At 49.1% G+C, this 17,094-nt stretch overlaps 2 protein-coding genes across 2 annotated transcripts; one reads left to right on the top strand and one right to left on the bottom strand.

Annotated features, from left to right (window-relative positions):
* Positions 1-1,253: 1,253 nt before the first annotated feature.
* Positions 1,254-5,449, top strand: LOC123182925 (phytochrome-associated serine/threonine-protein phosphatase). The gene is made up of 10 exons (XM_044595609.1): positions 1,254-1,560; positions 1,741-1,887; positions 1,970-2,037; positions 2,612-2,669; positions 2,860-2,970; positions 3,054-3,104; positions 3,841-3,984; positions 4,060-4,155; positions 4,244-4,315; positions 5,088-5,449. The coding sequence occupies exons 1-10, from the start codon at positions 1,480-1,482 to the stop codon at positions 5,169-5,171; spliced, it is 912 nt and encodes a 303-aa protein (XP_044451544.1). The 5' UTR covers positions 1,254-1,479; the 3' UTR covers positions 5,172-5,449.
* A 2,692-nt stretch (positions 5,450-8,141) lies between these two features.
* LOC123182924 (E3 ubiquitin-protein ligase MBR2) lies at positions 8,142-11,151 on the bottom strand. Its single transcript, XM_044595608.1, has 5 exons — positions 10,332-11,151; positions 10,042-10,203; positions 8,806-8,901; positions 8,562-8,711; positions 8,142-8,460 (listed from the first exon to the last, which is right to left on the bottom strand). The coding sequence occupies exons 1-5, from the start codon at positions 10,830-10,832 to the stop codon at positions 8,329-8,331; spliced, it is 1,041 nt and encodes a 346-aa protein (XP_044451543.1). The 5' UTR covers positions 10,833-11,151; the 3' UTR covers positions 8,142-8,328.
* Positions 11,152-17,094: the final 5,943 nt, after the last annotated feature.

The raw sequence follows: 17,094 nt of genomic DNA, 5'->3' as shown, positions 1-17,094 counted from the left end.
ATTGCGCTTTGCTTGGCATGCCAGTGTGACGTCAGGTCCACTGTCGGTGGCTTCTGAAAGCGGGCAGAGGGGCTGGGGCGTTTTTTAGAAGAAAGAAAAAACAGAATTTGTACCAAATCTCGCAAAGAAGCTCTTGAAACAGCTAATACCCCAAATCCTAAATTGTGCTTCCCACATTGTAGTCGAAATCTCAAACCCTAGGCAGGCAATGGCGACAGTGTGGGCATTCTGGCCAGCGAGTGGACCACGACGGTGACCCTCGTGGGCGAGGAGAACGTTCGCGGAGATGGGTGGCACATACAAACGGAATCTCGAGGTGTTGTGCGACCCACAACTCTCAAACCCCCTCTAAGATGGGCGCGCCGGCAAACCAAAGTTCGAGAATGAGAAGTTATGGTACAAGATCACCTAGGAGGTGTACTATAACCCCAAGAAATCCTCGCATGTGCTCAATTCACCCCTCATTTCTCTATCTTGGTGTTTTGTTTGATGGTGTATTGTAAATGAATTGGGGGAGATTTGATTATTATTTTTTAGGACGGTGAGCTCCCCAATTTTGACTTTGGACTGTTGCAATACTAGTTTTGATCCTTGGGCTGTTGCAATACTAGTTTGATCCCTATTACAATGAAGTAGAGCACGGTGTGGAGAAGTCCGGCCACCTGCTAGACCGAGTGCGCCGTGTGTGCAATTCCTGAACGTGGTGGAGGCAGACGAGGAGACAACCATGTTAAAGCAGAAGAAAACCTTGTATTGGCACCCCAAAAACCTTCAGCAATCGTCACCAGCGCTTTTGCTAAAAAATGGCATTGCATCACTTCCCTGAAAGAAAGAAAAAAATGCCATCACCCAACAATTTGTCGCGCCATAGGCTTAGGGTGTGCTATACACCCTCTTTTTGCTACCACCGCCTCATCCACTCATTCTACATGGCCTCTATCTTTGATTTGCTCATCCATTGACACACACCACCTCCTCGATGTCCGGCCATCATCAGTTACCATTAACCATCTAGATCGTTGGCCAACCCTTCTTCTTGCCCTCATTCTCTACCCTTTCACCTTGTATGTTTCGTCTCCTTCCTCGTCATTGATGTATCCGCCTTGCGTTCAATCCCCAAGACTATGGACCGCATGTTTGAAGCATACATTTTTCGAATGGAAATTCATCACATCACATGGGTATTTGATTTTTTTTTCTATAAGAAAGAGGCTAAATGGAGAAGGAAGTGACTGGCCAGACATGTGGGGCCAACGGGAAATCCCTATCCAAGATTTCAAGGCTTAAAAAATCCAAAAACAAAGGGGAATTGAAAATTCATGCTCCTCGAGCCCATTCCCTTCCCCTCTCTCGCCACCCCCTTTGATTGGATCGAAAAACAAAATCGTCGCTCCCACCAAAATCCAATCCCCAATCCGCCGAAACCCTAGCGGCGAGGAACGGGAGGCCGTAGCCGGGGGATTCCAGCACTCCGGCGACATGGATTTGGATCTGTGGATCGTCAAGGTCAAGGAGGGGCAGCACCTCGCCGAGCACGAGCTCCAGTCCCTCTGCGAATACGTACGCTCCCTCTCTCCCCCCTTCCGATGCCCCAACCCCGCCGGCTTCTCCTCCGGCGTTTCGCCACTGTCCAGCGCCGCCGCCTGGCCTAGGTCCTGGAGGTCTGAGTGGTGGCTGCTGTTCAGTGAGCTGAGCTGAGCTGAGTGACTGATGCTCCTCTGTGTGGTGAAACCATTTCAGGTGAAGGAGATCCTCATCGAGGAGTCCAACGTGCAGCCGGTCAACAGCCCCGTGACGGTGTGCGGCGACATCCACGGCCAGTTCCACGACCTCATGAAGCTCTTCGCCACCGGCGGCCATGTCCCCGACACCAACTACATATTCATGGTCTCTGGCTCTGCTGGTAGTTTGGTGTCTTATACTGGACTGGCCATCCTGGTTGCTGAACTGAGCTTGTGTTGACTTGCAGGGCGACTTTGTGGACCGCGGGTTCAACAGCCTTGAAGTCTTCACCATTCTTCTGCTTCTAAAAGCTAGGTATGCCATTGAATGTCTGCTTGAGCATTTAAATGACTGTACTTGCTCCGCACAATTATCATGTACGGTACTTGAATCTCATTAACATACTTTATGATGTGCTGTTTAATTTGCTCCTTTTCCCAAACAGCACCTTCATAGATTTCCAATGTTGTTTTAGCTTGCTGTCATCGGTACTCTAATTCACTAGTATGCTGTGGTCAGTGATTCAGCACATGTGAGTTCATATGTAACGTTGCTAGGAGGGTTGTTTCCACCTAAGGGAAGTTAGAAAGTTCAGGGGGCTATACTTGATACTCCTTCGCTGTAGAATGAACCATTGACTCATGCTTAATAAAATCTCTCAGCATTAACATACTTGCTGACTCAATATTGCTGAAATAACGGTTAGCACTGAATATTTCTGTTCGAATCCAGTTTATTTTGCTTTGCACTGGAAGAGTTATTTTCAGTTCATCACAAAAGAAAAGAACTTATTTTCAATTACCTCGGTATCATGGCCATGACTGTTTTTCAATTCCTCGCAAACGATAACTGTCCTATTCTATTTATTAATTTTCATGACTGTCATTAGGTATCCTGGCCACATAACCCTTCTGCGTGGGAACCATGAAAGCAGACAGTTGACACAGGTACAATCTTTCCTAATATTCGAATGCTTTTTTTTAGTTTTAGTTTGTCTCAGGGGGTTCTTTTCTAATGAGACATATAATCTCACTTATTTTTGTTGCTTTGAGGTTTTATGCAGGCTAACCAATACAATTACAACTAAACCAATCCTATCATGTGTGTATCCTAATATATATTTTTTTCTTTTCTTAGGTGTATGGCTTTTATGATGAGTGTCAGAGGAAGTATGGGAATGCGAATGCATGGCGGTATTGCACTGATGTTTTTGATTACCTTACTCTTTCAGCAATCATTAATGGCACAGTAAGTTATGTTAGGTAAAGAAGTTAAGTCCTATGTTCAGATGATGTTAACTCATACTTAGTAACATGCATGTTGATATTTAGGTCCTCTGTGTTCATGGTGGGCTTTCACCTGATGTACGCACAGTTGATCAGGTTAGTTATTCTGTTCACTTTTGGCTCATATTCCCGAATTGATGCTTTCATTTACACTGTCCTGGTGAAATCAAGATATAGTTATCCACATTTTCCTGTGTAAAATTAATTATTGTTCTTTGTTTATTCAATTTGTTCAATCATATAATGCCCCTTTGAGTAGCTTCCTTTGTTTGTTTGAAGGGTGTACTAAACAGACTATTAATCAGTAGTACGATCAGAAAATGTGTCTCTTAGAGTCTTAGGGCCAGTTCTTTTGTAGCTTATTTGGTACTGTGGAAATAAGCTACCACCTACCCAGCTTATTCTAGAAGCTCAACCTAAAATTTTATTTTAGAAGCCTAGTAGTTAACCCTTAATTAGTAGGCTTTTAAAATAAAATTTTAGATTGGGCTTCTAGAATTAGCTGGGTAGGGGGCAGCTTATTTCCACAGCCCCAAATGAGCCACAAAAGAAGTGTACTGTTGTATTCATGTGGATCGTCTTCTGTTAGAGACTTAGAGTCATCTTTGTTATACACATTTCCTTTCGGTGAGAAAAATATACTTTCCAACTGTACATATATGTAAAGCGGTAGTTTCATGGAACTACTCAGTACTCACGGAGAATCACTACCTGTATATGATTTTGCTTTTCCTGTTATATGAGACTGGATCGTTTAAGTCAGTGCCCAGTGAAATACCAAACCAAATGTGCAAATCTGATTAGTAGTTTTGAATATCTTTGTTGTGTCCAGATGCGGACAATTGATCGCAACTGCGAAATTCCTCATGAAGGACCTTTTTGTGATCTAATGTGGAGTGACCCAGAAGAGATAGAGACATGGGGTGTTAGTCCCCGTGGAGCAGGTTGGCTTTTTGGATCACGGGTGACAACCGAGGTATGGCATATTGCTCTTTTCGTTTCAGGTTGTCTCCATGTAAGATTTTTACTGACGCTTGTTGTTCTGATGCAGTTTAACCATGTTAACAATCTTGAGTTAGTTTGTCGGGCTCATCAACTAGTCCAGGAAGGCCTAAAGTACATGTTCCCAGACAAGGGTCTTGTAACTGTAAGCTCTCCATTTACACATGTCAAATTGTCCGAGAACTTGCATGTAGTTCCAGATGCTCACTGTTTATTTGTGTATTTTTTTCCAGGTGTGGTCTGCACCTAATTATTGTTACAGATGTGGGAATGTTGCTTCTATACTAAGCTTCAGCGAAACTATGGTAGGTCACTCCATCACTACCAGACTTAGTTCTTCATTTGTGTTTTATGTACTTTATGTCTACTGCTGTCTTCGCCTGCGATAATTTGCTAGACATGCTTTATTGGCTTCAAAACTTTCAAGAAATCGTTCCTACTCGGGCTTTGATAGGTTCCATTGGAAACCTTCTTGAGTCTATCGGTGAGGTATATAATGATAATTTCACTGTTTTGTGTATGAACTCCGGAGCTCCTGATGGCATATCCAGATAGAGAACAGAAGCTGCGATTTGATTTTCAGGCTGTTTTGATCCTTGTTACATAGTAGTAGCATTGCAGCACAAGTTGCAACAGTTCCTGTTATGATTGATGAAGTCGCTCCTGTATTTCTGTGCACTATTGATGTTAACAAACTAACAGTAATAAGAGTCTTGAAAAGAAGTTAGTCCAGATTAAGCAAGTTAATATGACCTGAGGTTCTGAGAAGGAACATATCATCCCAGCTTCCAAGCTGTAGACTTACCAATAAACAGGCGAATGTGGCTTGTTTGGTAACAAATGAACTGGTGCCTTGTATCTTTCCCTGATAAATAGAAGTAAAGATCATAATAATTACAACAATCTCCATTCAATTCCCTAATGTCGCAGTACCTGATACTCCTGTGTTTTATGCATACCATGTTTTTCAGTTATTATCTTAAAAAAGGAGATTTGTTATGTCATCTTTAGTGGGGACTGACTATGCCACCTTTTGTATTTGATCATTTTAATCGACCCTTTTAATTCCGTTGGCAGGAAAGAGATGTCAAGATCTTCACAGAGACGGATGAGAACAACCAGATGCGAGGGCCGAGAAGTGCGGTCCCGTATTTCCTTTGACCTCCTTTGTACATTTTTTTTTGGCGATTTTCACTTTTGGTGCTCATTGTTGTAGCTTCAGCTCACAGTGCAATCTGATCATCTGATGCATTTGATTTCACCGCTTGTCTTAACCTGCTGTATACAATAGATTATTGGCCCCGGTTTTGTCCTTCATCGCCTGTACACACCTAAGTTTAATTCTAGTATATTTTGGAACCAACTTATGCATTCTAGAAGATATGATGTATGAACACATGGAGGAGGATGAAATATTGTTGTGTGTGCGGGGTATTCAATCTTGCTCAGCAGTCAGCCGAAGAACTCTGTGGACACAGTTAAATTCTGCGGCGAACGCAATTAACACTTGTGAGTCATGGCATTTTTCTTTCTGAAGCTTGTTTCATTTCTTGTGAGCAGTAATTCAGTAACAGATGGGTCTTGTCCGCACTGGAAACCGTGACCTGTCTGACAACACAGATTCACTGAGATGTAAGCAATACCAAACTGAAAAAACATACCGAAACTCTTCGACCGAGATGGGAATTCGCCAATTCATGCGTCACGAAATCTTGGTGAACCACCAAGGATTGCTAGTTTGTCCCAAGCTGCCTCATTTCCAAAAGCAATCTAGTTCTCTCCTCCTGATGTTACTGGCCCAGGAATAGCAGAAAACTCCCATGTTCTTTCAGACCATCGAAAACTCCATGTTCAGACGCTGTCACCAACGTAAACTAAAATAGCATTATCGATGTAAAAAATCACCGCAGCGACACACCATCGTCTGACTCCACGAGAAATCCCACCGAGCTGGAGGCTGGCAGGTAGCAAGAACTTGGAGTTGCCATGCCTCGGTTTGTCACCATGCACCAGCAAGAACGTATTTAACCTGGCCTCAGTCGCTCCGAGCAAACTATGGCGGCGATGGAGGGCGGGAGGATCCGAGCGGCGCGGGGCTACGGCGGCGGCAACGAGTCGGTGTCGGTGGGCGACGGCATGAGCATCTTCGGCCAGAGCCAGAGCCAGAGCCAGAGCATCGACGTGCGGCGCCGCGGGAAGCCCCGGCGGCGAGCCACGCTGCCCAAGGTCGTCAAGGTAGGCTTCATGTGAGATCGTGCCGGGTCTTGGTGTTGTGCTGATAACATCGACCGTGGTGACTGCGTGCAGAACGTGTCGTCCGATGTCAAGCAGGTGGCGAGGTCCGGCTCCGGCACCGATCGGCTGCCGCACCGGCGTCCGGCCGCCACGCCGGAGAGAGAGAAGGAGAAGGCGAAGGCGCGTGTGGATCCTGAGCTGTTCGCGGGCAAGACGCTGGAGCAGCTCGTGGAGCAGGCCGACGCCAAGCAGCTGGTGGAGCAGCCCAAGGCGGGGTCGCAGGGGCCGGACAAGGAGAGGGCGCGCGTCGTCGCTGCAGCGGAGCCTGAGCTGCCGGCGGTCGTGGCCAAGAAGCAGCTGGAGCGGCAGGGGTCCCGCAGGTCGGAACTCCTCAAAGGACCGCGCGCGAACGTAGCCGGCCTCGCCGCAGACGTCGGTGGCGCTCGGCCGATGGAGTCGAGCGGCGGCGCGACGTACGCCGAGGTGATGCGTGAGCTGGACCGCGTCAAGAGGGAGCTGCGGGAGCTGCAGCGCGAGGTGAAGGCCGCGAGGGAGGCCAAGGCCGGCATGCCCATGGCCGAGGAGGACGCGGCGTCGGCGTCGACGAGGAGCCCTGGTTCGGTCGTCGCCCACGGCGCGAAAGAACGGCCGGGTGCCGACCACGAAGCGAAGGAGGTGCGCGTCGCCTTTGAGCTCACCGGAGCCGGCCGGTCGTCTACCAGGGAGACGGAGGAGGAGGTGACGAGGTGGACCCCGCCGATCATGGGCCGTCAGAGCGTGTCGAGCGAGCTCGAGGCGTGGCTAACCGCGGCGAGCTCCGACGACAGACGGCTCCGCCACGGCTTCGGCCACTCGTCGGACTCGGAGATCACCGACGAGGGACACGACAGCTCGCCGTCGCTGCAGGCGGCGGAGGCCAAGCTGGACATGGCGCGGGCGGAGCTCGAGTCCGCCAAAGGAGAGAGCCTCCAGTTCACGGCGTCCATGGAGCGCACGCGCACGGAGGCGGCGCGCCTCGCCGAGGAGATCGGCCGGCTGGAGGAGCAGGAGAAGAAGGCCGGCGCGCAGGTGCGGCAGCTGGAGGCCGCGCTGCGCGACGCCAAGTGCCGCCTGGGCGCCGTCACGGCCGCCGACGAGATGGCCGGCGAGATCCTGGCCGACCTGGAGGCGACGCTGCGGCAGCTGGAGGAGGAGACGGAGGCGGCGGAGAAGGAGAAGGCGCTGATGGAGCAGGAGGGCCAGTGCGTCCAGGACGACGCGGATAGCGTGGACGCCGAGATCGCGGCCGCCGAGCAGAGGATCAGGGGCTCGATCAGGGAGCTGGAGGCGGCGAGGGCGTCGGAGGCCGCGGCGACGGAGAGGCTGAGGGCCGCCGTGGAGGGCGCGGCGATGGAGAGGGCGTCCATGGCGCCGCGGAGGTCCGGGAACGTGACGCTCCCGAGGTTCGAGTACGAGTACCTGACCGGCCGCGCCGAGGTGGTCCGCGCGGTCGCCGACAAGAAGGTGGCCGCGGCGGAGGCGTGGGTGGATGCGCGGCGGGCCGGCGAGAAGGAGATGATCATGCGGGCCGAGGCGATCGAGAGGGAGCTCGGGCTAGAATTACAGGCCGTGGACGACGAGAGCGCGGGGGAGCAGCGGAGGACACGCGACGGCCTGCAGCGCGCGCACACGTCGAGGCGAGCCGTGATGGTGAAGGGCTCGTCGGCGGCGACGTCAAGAAGGAAGAACACGCCGCCGTCGCCATCGCCGCCGCCGTCACCATTGGCGCGGCACCCGCGGGCGCAGTCGCTCGCCATAAGAAGCTACCTGAAGCTCGTCGGCGGGAAATGCACGAGGCCATGACTGAGACGCATTGCAGCGCAGGAGAGGTGCAGCTCAAATGGCGAACAGACGATGGGGACAAGAATATCATTTCTATATGCATGTGTGCCTGTGTATCTTTTCTTACAACAACCATGTGTATATGCAGAGCAGCAGAGGGGGCTGTACAAGCAGAACTACGTATACAGAACAACCACCCTTTCAGATATGATATGAATACAAGTATTCTACCAGAAAATACAAACTGTGGCGTAGGAGACTCTCATGGTTTTGAGACGGCGACCTTGCAAAGTGGGCAGGCGTTCTTCCGGGAGAGCCACTGCTTGATGCAGTGCACATGGTAGCCGTGGCCGCAGCTCAGCCTCCCTACTTCCTCACTCGCTTCAAATTCTTCCTGAAAAATTGCAATGATTTGTAAGTTCATGTTAACTTGCGAAGAGCCGATGCCCATGTGATATGGGGACTGAATCGAAAGGAGCAAGTTCATCGTCATACTTGGCAAATGCTGCAGCTCCGCTCCGTCTCTGTTGAGAAATGCTTGCGGTCGAACGGCAGGTGTTTGCCCACCCTAAGGCCGCGAACGATCTCGTCGTCGCGCAGCCCTGTGCTTACATAGCCGATCCTGTCCTCGAGCGCGAGTAGCTCCTGTCAAATGATGCAACAATGTTCTTTGTTAAGTAAAGACAGCGGTGTGCAACCTTAAATCTGTTGCAGATGATGGGCAGCGGAAGGAGGGTACCTCGTAATTCATGTTATCGACGTCAAGGCGCCAATCCTGGTATTGATCATACATGCCCATTCTTCCCAACAGTAGTCTCGTTCGAAACATCATTATCTGAATGTTGTCAAGGATAATACTGAATGTTATCTTAGGAGTAACAGATAACATGAGTTTAAAGTGCATGCTACATATATCCATTAGCAGAATTACTCAAGGGATCTAAAGAGCTTATGGCAGTAGTGAACTGGAACAACCTATCAAATGATGACCTGATGCCAACAACTAGTGTAGAACAGACGAAAAACATGTTCAGAACTGATCAGCACGAAAGTGGCACACAGCAGCATTGTGCTCCATGAGCAGGAAACTAGCAAAAAATAGTACAGTTCTTTGATCAAGAACAACTAGGTATTTTTCTGTATCCTAAGTGCAGAACCCAAAGTCAAAACTACCAGCGAAGGCCGCCTTTTGACTCACAAACATGCCAGTTCATATCCTAAAGTTCACTTGAAGGAGGTCAGGTTCTTATTATCCTTGCTCAGGCATTCAAAATCCTTCAGTGTGCTCACCACATTCTAAAAATCACGTTAAACAACGAACCAACCATCCATCCCAGCAGCATGGCAACTAGTTAACCAAAAGAATCAGCAACATGGTTGTTCAGTCCAGCACAATGATTCAGCGTTTTGTGTGTGTACACAACAGGGAAAAGGAAATCTGCATCTACACTCAAAGGGCCGCTGCCTCTGCACCTAACATATCTACCACCATCACCTGCTCTCATGTGCCTCCATCCAATCTGCCGCGCGCTCGCGTTGCGTTGCGTGTCGTATAAACATAACTACAACCAGCCAGGGGTGATAAACTACTATACTGTACCAATCCTAGAGCTGCAACCAACCACTTCAGTATAGAACGTGTGAGGATCGTTTTGTATGGTGGTACCATGTGATGTGAGTACCATGGCATAGAAACAAAAATGCCAAATCAGCATGGACCATGGGCTGCATATGATGGCTACTAGTAGAGTATAAGATTTAGCATGGACCCCTTGATAGTCTGAAACCACCTACGATGGCTGCTGTGAGATTGCCCAATCAGAATGATTCTTGAGGAATGTGGAGGACCAACCTATCGTGCATCAACAATGATGAAATGAATGCTGGATGGAAGTAGTGTGAGCTTTTGTCGGTGAGGTTCGCAGGGTTGGGGAAATGAAATGGTGCGTGGAATGGAACAGATGTTGGAGTGTACCTCTTCGTCGGTCCTGTCGTAGGGGTGGGCGTGGCGGTGGCGGGCTGAATGTAGGAGGTCGGCGTCGTGGAAGGGCATGTGGAAGCGCGGCGGCGAGTCCATGAAGGAGGAGGATATGTGCTCCCGCATGGTGACCCTGCGCGCCCGCTGCTCGGCGGTCCTCTGTCAACAGGAAATCAGAAGTCGATTCAGAACGGGATGGAGATTCAGTTGGATTTGAGCAGAATTCGTCCAGAGTTGTAGCACGGAGAGACGCAAGCAAGGAGAAGGGGGACAGCAAAAGTACAAACCTCCCTGTGTCGCCTCTCCCCGTCCCCGCGGCGGCCTGGAGCCGCCGTGTGGTGGCGCGCCACGACGCAGTCCACGGACGACGCCTCGGCGGCGAACGGAATCCCCGGGGTGCAGGTGCACCACACGTCCCCAGCAGGCGCGACGCCCGCCCCCGCGAGGCCTCCGCCACCCGCGGCCCTCCTCTCCCTAGCCCTCCGCCTTCGCCGCCGCTGCCGCCGAGTCTCGCGCCAGTCCTCCTCCTCTTCCTCCTCCTCCTCCTCCGCTGCCGGGGCCGGGCGCACGGAGGCCGAGGCGGGGACGGGCGCGTGGGCCCGGGACGCGGCGGCGGACGCGCAGCCGAGGTCGCGCAGGCGCAGCGCGAGCCACTGCTGCTTGCCCCGCCGCGCCTCCTCCTCGGGCCCCCGCGGCGGGGGAGAGGACGAGGAGGACCCCTCGGCGCGGGCGAGCAGGACCCGCAGCGCCACCCGGCGCCGCTCCGCCGACGCGCCGTCGCGGGCCATCGGAGCGGGCCAGCCGAGCAAGCAAGCGAGCCCTCCCTCCCCTTGCGCGCGGCGCTCGTGCGGCTCTGACTGACTGCTCGCGGTAGGTGCGGCGAGCGGGCGGAGGCAGTTGGTTATTCGGGGGGGACGAGCAGAGGCCGATGGACTAGAAATAGGGAGGGAGGTGGTCGTCGGCCCGTCGGCGTTGTGCGGGGCCGTCGGATGCTGATCGGGCGGCCGGGGACCGGGCCCTGGGGCGCTGGGCGGTCCACGGGGGGTCAGTGGGTCAAGGGAAGCAGGCGAGGCGGCGCTTGAGCAGTAGGCTCCTCCCGGCTTTCTGCTTTGGTGGATAAGGATTAAGGAGGAAGACTCATTAACTAGGGTCGTGTGTGTGATTGGGGTGATTGAGCCGTCCACCTCACCTCGCCTCTCCCTTTCGTCGACCATACCTGTTGAATAAGTAGGCATTTTCCCATATAGTTTAATCCAGAAAAATAGTGGATAAAACATGAATAGCAAAATACTGATGAAACTAGAAACTAACAACATTTCGTTGAGACTAGTCATGTAATCGAAAACACAAGCAAAATGCATTATATCCATGTCAATCGCTACTAGCAATAAACCAAATGCTAGCCCTGACAGTGAGGATAAGATGACATACGACGCAGTAGCAGAAGATGCGGATGTCCCGATCGTCATGTTGCTGAATAGGTCGTTGACGTCGGGGAAGAAGTCGTCGTTGGGGAACTCGTCGTCGGTGATGTCGCCGTTCGCAGCCACGATGAACAAGAATCCAGTAGTCGCGCAAGGACGCTCCCCAAAAACCTGATCACCCCTCTCCCGTACCGGATCACAAGAGGCGAGGTTTCGGAGGCCTGCTGTCAGGAAGGCCTTGCTCAAGCGCCGCCTTGCTCAAGAGGCGAGGTCTCTCTCCGGTGCACGCCAGGAAGCAAGATGGGAAAGAGATTGGCGGTGCAATGCTCTGGAACAATGCGAAGAGTTGTGTCTCGTTGGGAAGAGGAGCGACCTCTTATAGGAGTAATGAGATGAAACTGAAATACCAATGTGTTAATGAAGAAATGAAACTGAAACCAAAATATTGATGCCATCAATGAGGAGATGAATGTCACCATTCAGTTTTATTTTCCATTAGCGCAAATATTTTAGCTTCTTTCTTGTCATGCATGAACGTGCCACGTGGGCCTATGGGAATTTCCTAGAAATTATTGGATATAAAAGATGGTCTTAATATCAATAATTCTAACAATACCAACCGTGGCAGCCAGCGTCGATGATCGGCAGGGAGTCGCTGCACGGCAGGCAGGCAGGGAAGCCAATCAGTCGACCGGCTTGGCTCTGCATTGCATTGGCATGCAATCATCATCAGATGGGATGCAATGGAATTAACTCCGCCTCGCTGCTGTCCGCACTGCAGCTTGGTCGCCCGCCTGCAGCTGAGTGTTGCCAGCCACAGTATGTTGGCGTGTTGTCCCGACGGTGAGAAGCTACTCGCGCGTCCAGGATAACGGACGGGGACGTCGCGATCGAGCATTGGATCGTATATGGGCTGCGGCAGCGTTTGTTTGCGCTGCGTGGATTTGTCGCCTGTGTTCTCGATTGGCTGTATGTATTTGGTGCCAACGTGCATGCCGCGTAACCTGTATGGCCTAGTATGTACCGAGAAGAGCTTTGCCACACTTACGTAAAGATTTTTATGTAACCTAAGCAAAAGGTGACTTGAAGACTTGACTTGGGACATCTCCAACGGAGATCTCCGGGTCAGCGATGGAGCCGCGTCGAGTTCGGGTGTGGAGGTGATCCGTCATTTTCTTCTTTGGTGGCTGCTATGGTGACGCCAGACATGTGACGGGCGTTGGTGTCAAGCTCAGAGGATTCTTCAGTCTTGTTTGTAATTTTATTTCTTGGCTGGTGTTCCTGCGTGCAAAGGCTAACGTTCTACTATTTTTTCAGTTTGGTCAGATTGGTATGTACGTGGCTTGTACTATGATCTTTATGATATAAATGAGACACGTATTATCATGCAAAAGTAAAAGGTGTCTTGGCCTAATTTGGTTCGAACGGAAATAAGCCCAGAACCACCCCCTGAAAATCAGGGGTGGGGACAATTTAGGGTTAAGGACAAAACGTAACTTTACGTACTTGGTTACGTAAGTCTATCATTTTTGTATCGAGAATTTGTGCCCGCCCTGCTTTTTATCTATGCTATGTACAATTATTTTCCTTTGTACCAAAATCTGATGTTGTACTAATTTTTTTGTTTGTCCATGCATAGATAATTTTTTTGGCAGTCCAGCAACTACAAGAGAGTAGAGATAGGAAGTATTCTGCATGACATCATGAAGATGAATGCTGGTTTCTCTCGTTTTACCTTGAGCTTTTTTTTTGAAACATCTCGTGTTACCTTGAGCTTTATTGGGAGGGATGCTAATGTTGGGGCGCATCTTTCTGCTAAAAGAGCAAGCGAGTCTAGGCGTAGATGCTTATGGCTTAATTATACCCTTCCTTTCCTTGCCGACATTTTACAGCAAGATTGTAATACTGATCTTTGATTAATAATGCTCATTGATTTCACACAAAAAAAGATCGCACTGGGAATCCAAACCGTTCAGTCAAGGGACCAGGTCCACTTTTTTCGCAATTAGGCCGTAGAGAGCCAATCACCTACGTGGGCCAAGAGGCTGGCAAACCCTATTTGACGCATACTGCGTTAAACAGTCAACGTATCCCACGTACGAGCGATTTTTGGGTCGGCCCATATGTACATACGTACAGCTTTCAGTTCTGGTTTCGACAACCTTCTACAAAGTTCTCAGCCGGTTTACCGGTTAAAGGTTCCTAAACAGGTTTCTTATATTTAATTCTATTTTTCCTTTTCTCAAGTTTATTTACTAAAAACAATGTTCAGAATTTTTATGAAAATCATTGTTTTTAAAAAATGTTCATGATTAAAAAAAATTCAAAATCTTCTCTTTTTCCAAAACTGTTCACATATTTGAAAAATTGGCTCGTGTTTTTCAATTTTGTTTGGGAGTTTCAGAAAATGTTTCTGTTTTATAACATATAATTTTTATTCAGGTTTTTGAAAAAAAATGCATTTTTGAATTTTGTCCATGAGTTTCAAAAGGTATTCTCATTTAGGAAAATCACATATTCATTAAATGTTCGTTATTTTTGCAAAACTGTTTGCATTGAATTTTTTTTAGTTTCGAAAAATATTTCCATTTATGTTTACTAACAAAAAATGTTGGCATTTTCAAAAATTGTTCGGGATTTTTCTATTTTTTCAGGGGTTTAAAAAATTATTCACATTTTCATTTTTTGTTTGGGAGCTTCAAAACATGTTTAAGTTTTTAAAAAATCTTCAAAATTTTAAATCTATTTATGATTTTTGAAAATGATTGTCTTCAAAAATTTAAAAAATTGTTTGGGGTATGCTGATGCCGCTTAGTTCTCTAACGTTTATCGCTGCTTTGTATTCATAAAATGGTCATTAGGTAAAGTGGCTAGCTATGTGCACACACGAGCTAAAGGTCCAGTGTTCAATTCCATTTTGCGCTACATTGACTGTTTGTAGGAAAACACAACAAATAGACGATTTTTGGTCGTGGGCACATGAAAAGAATGGAGTTTTTACAGTACGCTCAGCGTACCGCATGCTAGTTACTACAAAGTATAGCCGGAAAGCTTGGCTGGAAGGACGTTCAGACTCCTCCAATTTTGAAGGTGAACAGAAATCCTGGTCTAAACTATGAAAGGTAGATGTGCCTTCAAAGGTCAAAATCTCCTCTGGAGACTAGCCCAACAATCCATCCCAACAGCGGACTTGTTACACCACCGGAAGATGTCTACTGTCGACAGTTGTGGGTGCGGAGCTACAGATTCCTGACAACACTCTTTATTGCATTGTCACGTTGCTCGATCAGTTTGGGCACTGCAAGCCCCTAAACTCTTTCAGGTCTTATCCGAAACGACCGAGCCTGACGCAAAGCGTTGGGTGTTCACCCTTCTGGAGGTGCTCCCCTCGGCGGAGTTTACCCAGGTGCTGGTAACCCTCTGGCTATCTGGTTTTCTCGACGGCAAGCATTGCATGAAAATATTTTTCAAAGCCCGATGTCCACTCACCACTTTGTTATGAAGTACATCCGAGAACTCAACGATTGTAAACCAAAAGAGGTGCAACACACTCCCGCCACCAGATCAACCATCAGGAAACCTAGGTGGATCCGGCCACCAGTGAACTTTGCCAAGATAAGGGTCGACGGGGCTGTAAATAGAGCAAATGAGGAAGGCGCTTACAGTGCGGTGTGCAGGGAATACAATGGGAATTATTTGGGGTCATTGGTGATCAAATGCGCCGGCCTCACTGACCCAACAACACTTGAGGCACTGGCTTGCCGGGAAGCTCTTGCACTAGCTCAAGACCTATCATTGTCTCATGTTGTTGTTGCCTCGGGTAGCAAGGGCGTGGTGCACGACATCAATCTTGGTATAGGAGGAATGTATGCAACTATCGTGAAGGAGAACAGAGATACTGTGGAGCTCTTTCAACAATGTACCTTCATCTTCGAAGGTTGGGAAACTAATCAAGAGGCACATAGCCTTGCTAACCACGCTTTTGGTCTGGAATCGGGGCGCCATGTGTGGCTGATAAACCCCCCCCCCCCGATCTGAATTGTATCCCTATGAACATTAGTAATCAATAAAGCAAGTGTGTTTAGACTCGAAAAAAAGGAAAACACAACAAATAGGAGCTCCTATTGGGCTATCTTTTTGCGCTACAAATGGGAGTTAATTCCTTTCCGCATCCTTTTTTCCTTTGATTGAGCCGCAGGAAATAAATGCTATCTATGTGGGATTCGAACTTAGGATCTCCCCTGCTGAACGAAGGCTCTAGCCGACCGACATTTGCATAGAACTGTGTTACAAGAGAAGGTTTATTAGCCAATTAGTAGTACCCCCTCAGATTCTTTACACCTAATTCCATCAATTTATATACGTTCACGAATTGTCTGAAATATCAGCAAGCCTTCTCACTCACATCCACCATTCCGCTAGTCTGCAAGGCCGGTTGGCGCGGCTGAGAGCTTTCTGGAGTGAGCGGAGGCTGCTCTGGGCCAACGGAGCCAGATAGATGTCTCTCCCATCATGTTGGGGACAATTCATCGGCGTCATCTGCCTTGTCCCCTGTGTTGCCTACCACCGAGGGCTAGTCCATCACCGTGCTGGTGGCCCGGTGCTACAGATCTCACCTGAGCTTAGAGAACTATATGTCTGAGCCTTGCCTCGCCTCTGTCAGTGGAGCATATGAAGGTGGGCTCGTCGGTAACCTCGTGTGAGTGACATGCGTCGCCTCTGTCATGCGAGAAACCGGAGGTGCTTGAGTCCGTTGTGTCGGTGGTTCCTGTAGTTGATGATGTCGATGCAACTGGTGTTTTGGTGCTTGCTCATAGGAGCCTCTTGGTTGACGACAACTCTACACCAAGAATACAATGAGTTCTACAATTTCTTGGACAAATGGGCGGCTGCGCACCTTGGATCGATCCGGCAAGACAAGTGGCAACCTCCTGAAGGAGAAACCAGCCAGGAAGAAATCAAATAGGAACAAAAGCAAGATGGGTGGCGCCACCGAGAAGGCATCTGCGATTTCATGATGGAGGGTGCCGCGTGCCTTTGGTTGTCTGAGTTGTTGTTGTCAGTGTTCTCGTCAAGGGTTCCGATGTGTTGTACAAGTGTAAGGGTTGTGGTCGTTGTGTATTGGGAGCGTTTGGTGGGCAGCCAGCTGTGCGGTTATGATGTTTCACGCTTTGTGAGTAGTCCGATTATGGGTTGTTTGCAATAGTTAATTAATAGACAAGGCAAATATTTTGCCTTCGTTTCAGAAGAAAAACTATACTTCCTCTGTCCCATAATATAAGAACGTTTTTGACACTACACTAGTATAAAAAATGTTCTTATATTATGGGACGGAGGGAGTACTTTGTAAAAAAAATGATCACCCTCAGCGATTTGGCCTTGGTTTCATATCTATCCACACTGGGCAGTCGATGTTTACCTAGGGTATGAAGGGCCTCGGTCCATCTATCCTGAATCGCTCACTGTGTCTCAGGGGAGGGTCGGGGAACGCGTCGGTTTTCACCGCTTCATGGGCGATGAGGGGAGAGGAAAGGGGGTCGACAGACTCGACACTCGACATTGGGATCAGTCGGTTTGTGGCTCATGAACTTTTTAATTTCGCACCACGTGTTGTGGTTGAACTTTT

The sequence above is a fragment of the Triticum aestivum genome, chromosome 1D, assembly GCF_018294505.1.
Source record: "Triticum aestivum cultivar Chinese Spring chromosome 1D, IWGSC CS RefSeq v2.1, whole genome shotgun sequence".
Lineage (NCBI taxonomy): Eukaryota > Viridiplantae > Streptophyta > Magnoliopsida > Poales > Poaceae > Triticum > Triticum aestivum.
The sequence above is the reverse complement of the archived record's forward strand: the minus strand, read 5'-3'. Positions and strand labels throughout refer to the sequence as shown.

Coding starts and splice junctions, on each gene's coding strand:
- LOC123182925 (XM_044595609.1), top strand. CDS start 1,480: ATGGATTTGGATCTGTGGATCGTCAAGGTCAAGGAGGGGCAGCACCTC. Junction 2,038..2,611: donor CTTCTGCTTCTAAAAGCTAG/GTATGCCATTGA, acceptor GACTGTCATTAG/GTATCCTGGCCACATAACCC. Junction 4,316..5,087: donor TAAGCTTCAGCGAAACTATG/GTAGGTCACTCC, acceptor TTCCGTTGGCAG/GAAAGAGATGTCAAGATCTT.
- LOC123182924 (XM_044595608.1), bottom strand. CDS start 10,832: ATGGCCCGCGACGGCGCGTCGGCGGAGCGGCGCCGGGTGGCGCTGCGG. Junction 10,204..10,331: donor GGGAGAGGCGACACAGGGAG/GTTTGTACTTTT, acceptor TCCTGTTGACAG/AGGACCGCCGAGCAGCGGGC. Junction 8,461..8,561: donor GGAGCTGCAGCATTTGCCAA/GTATGACGATGA, acceptor GCAATTTTTCAG/GAAGAATTTGAAGCGAGTGA.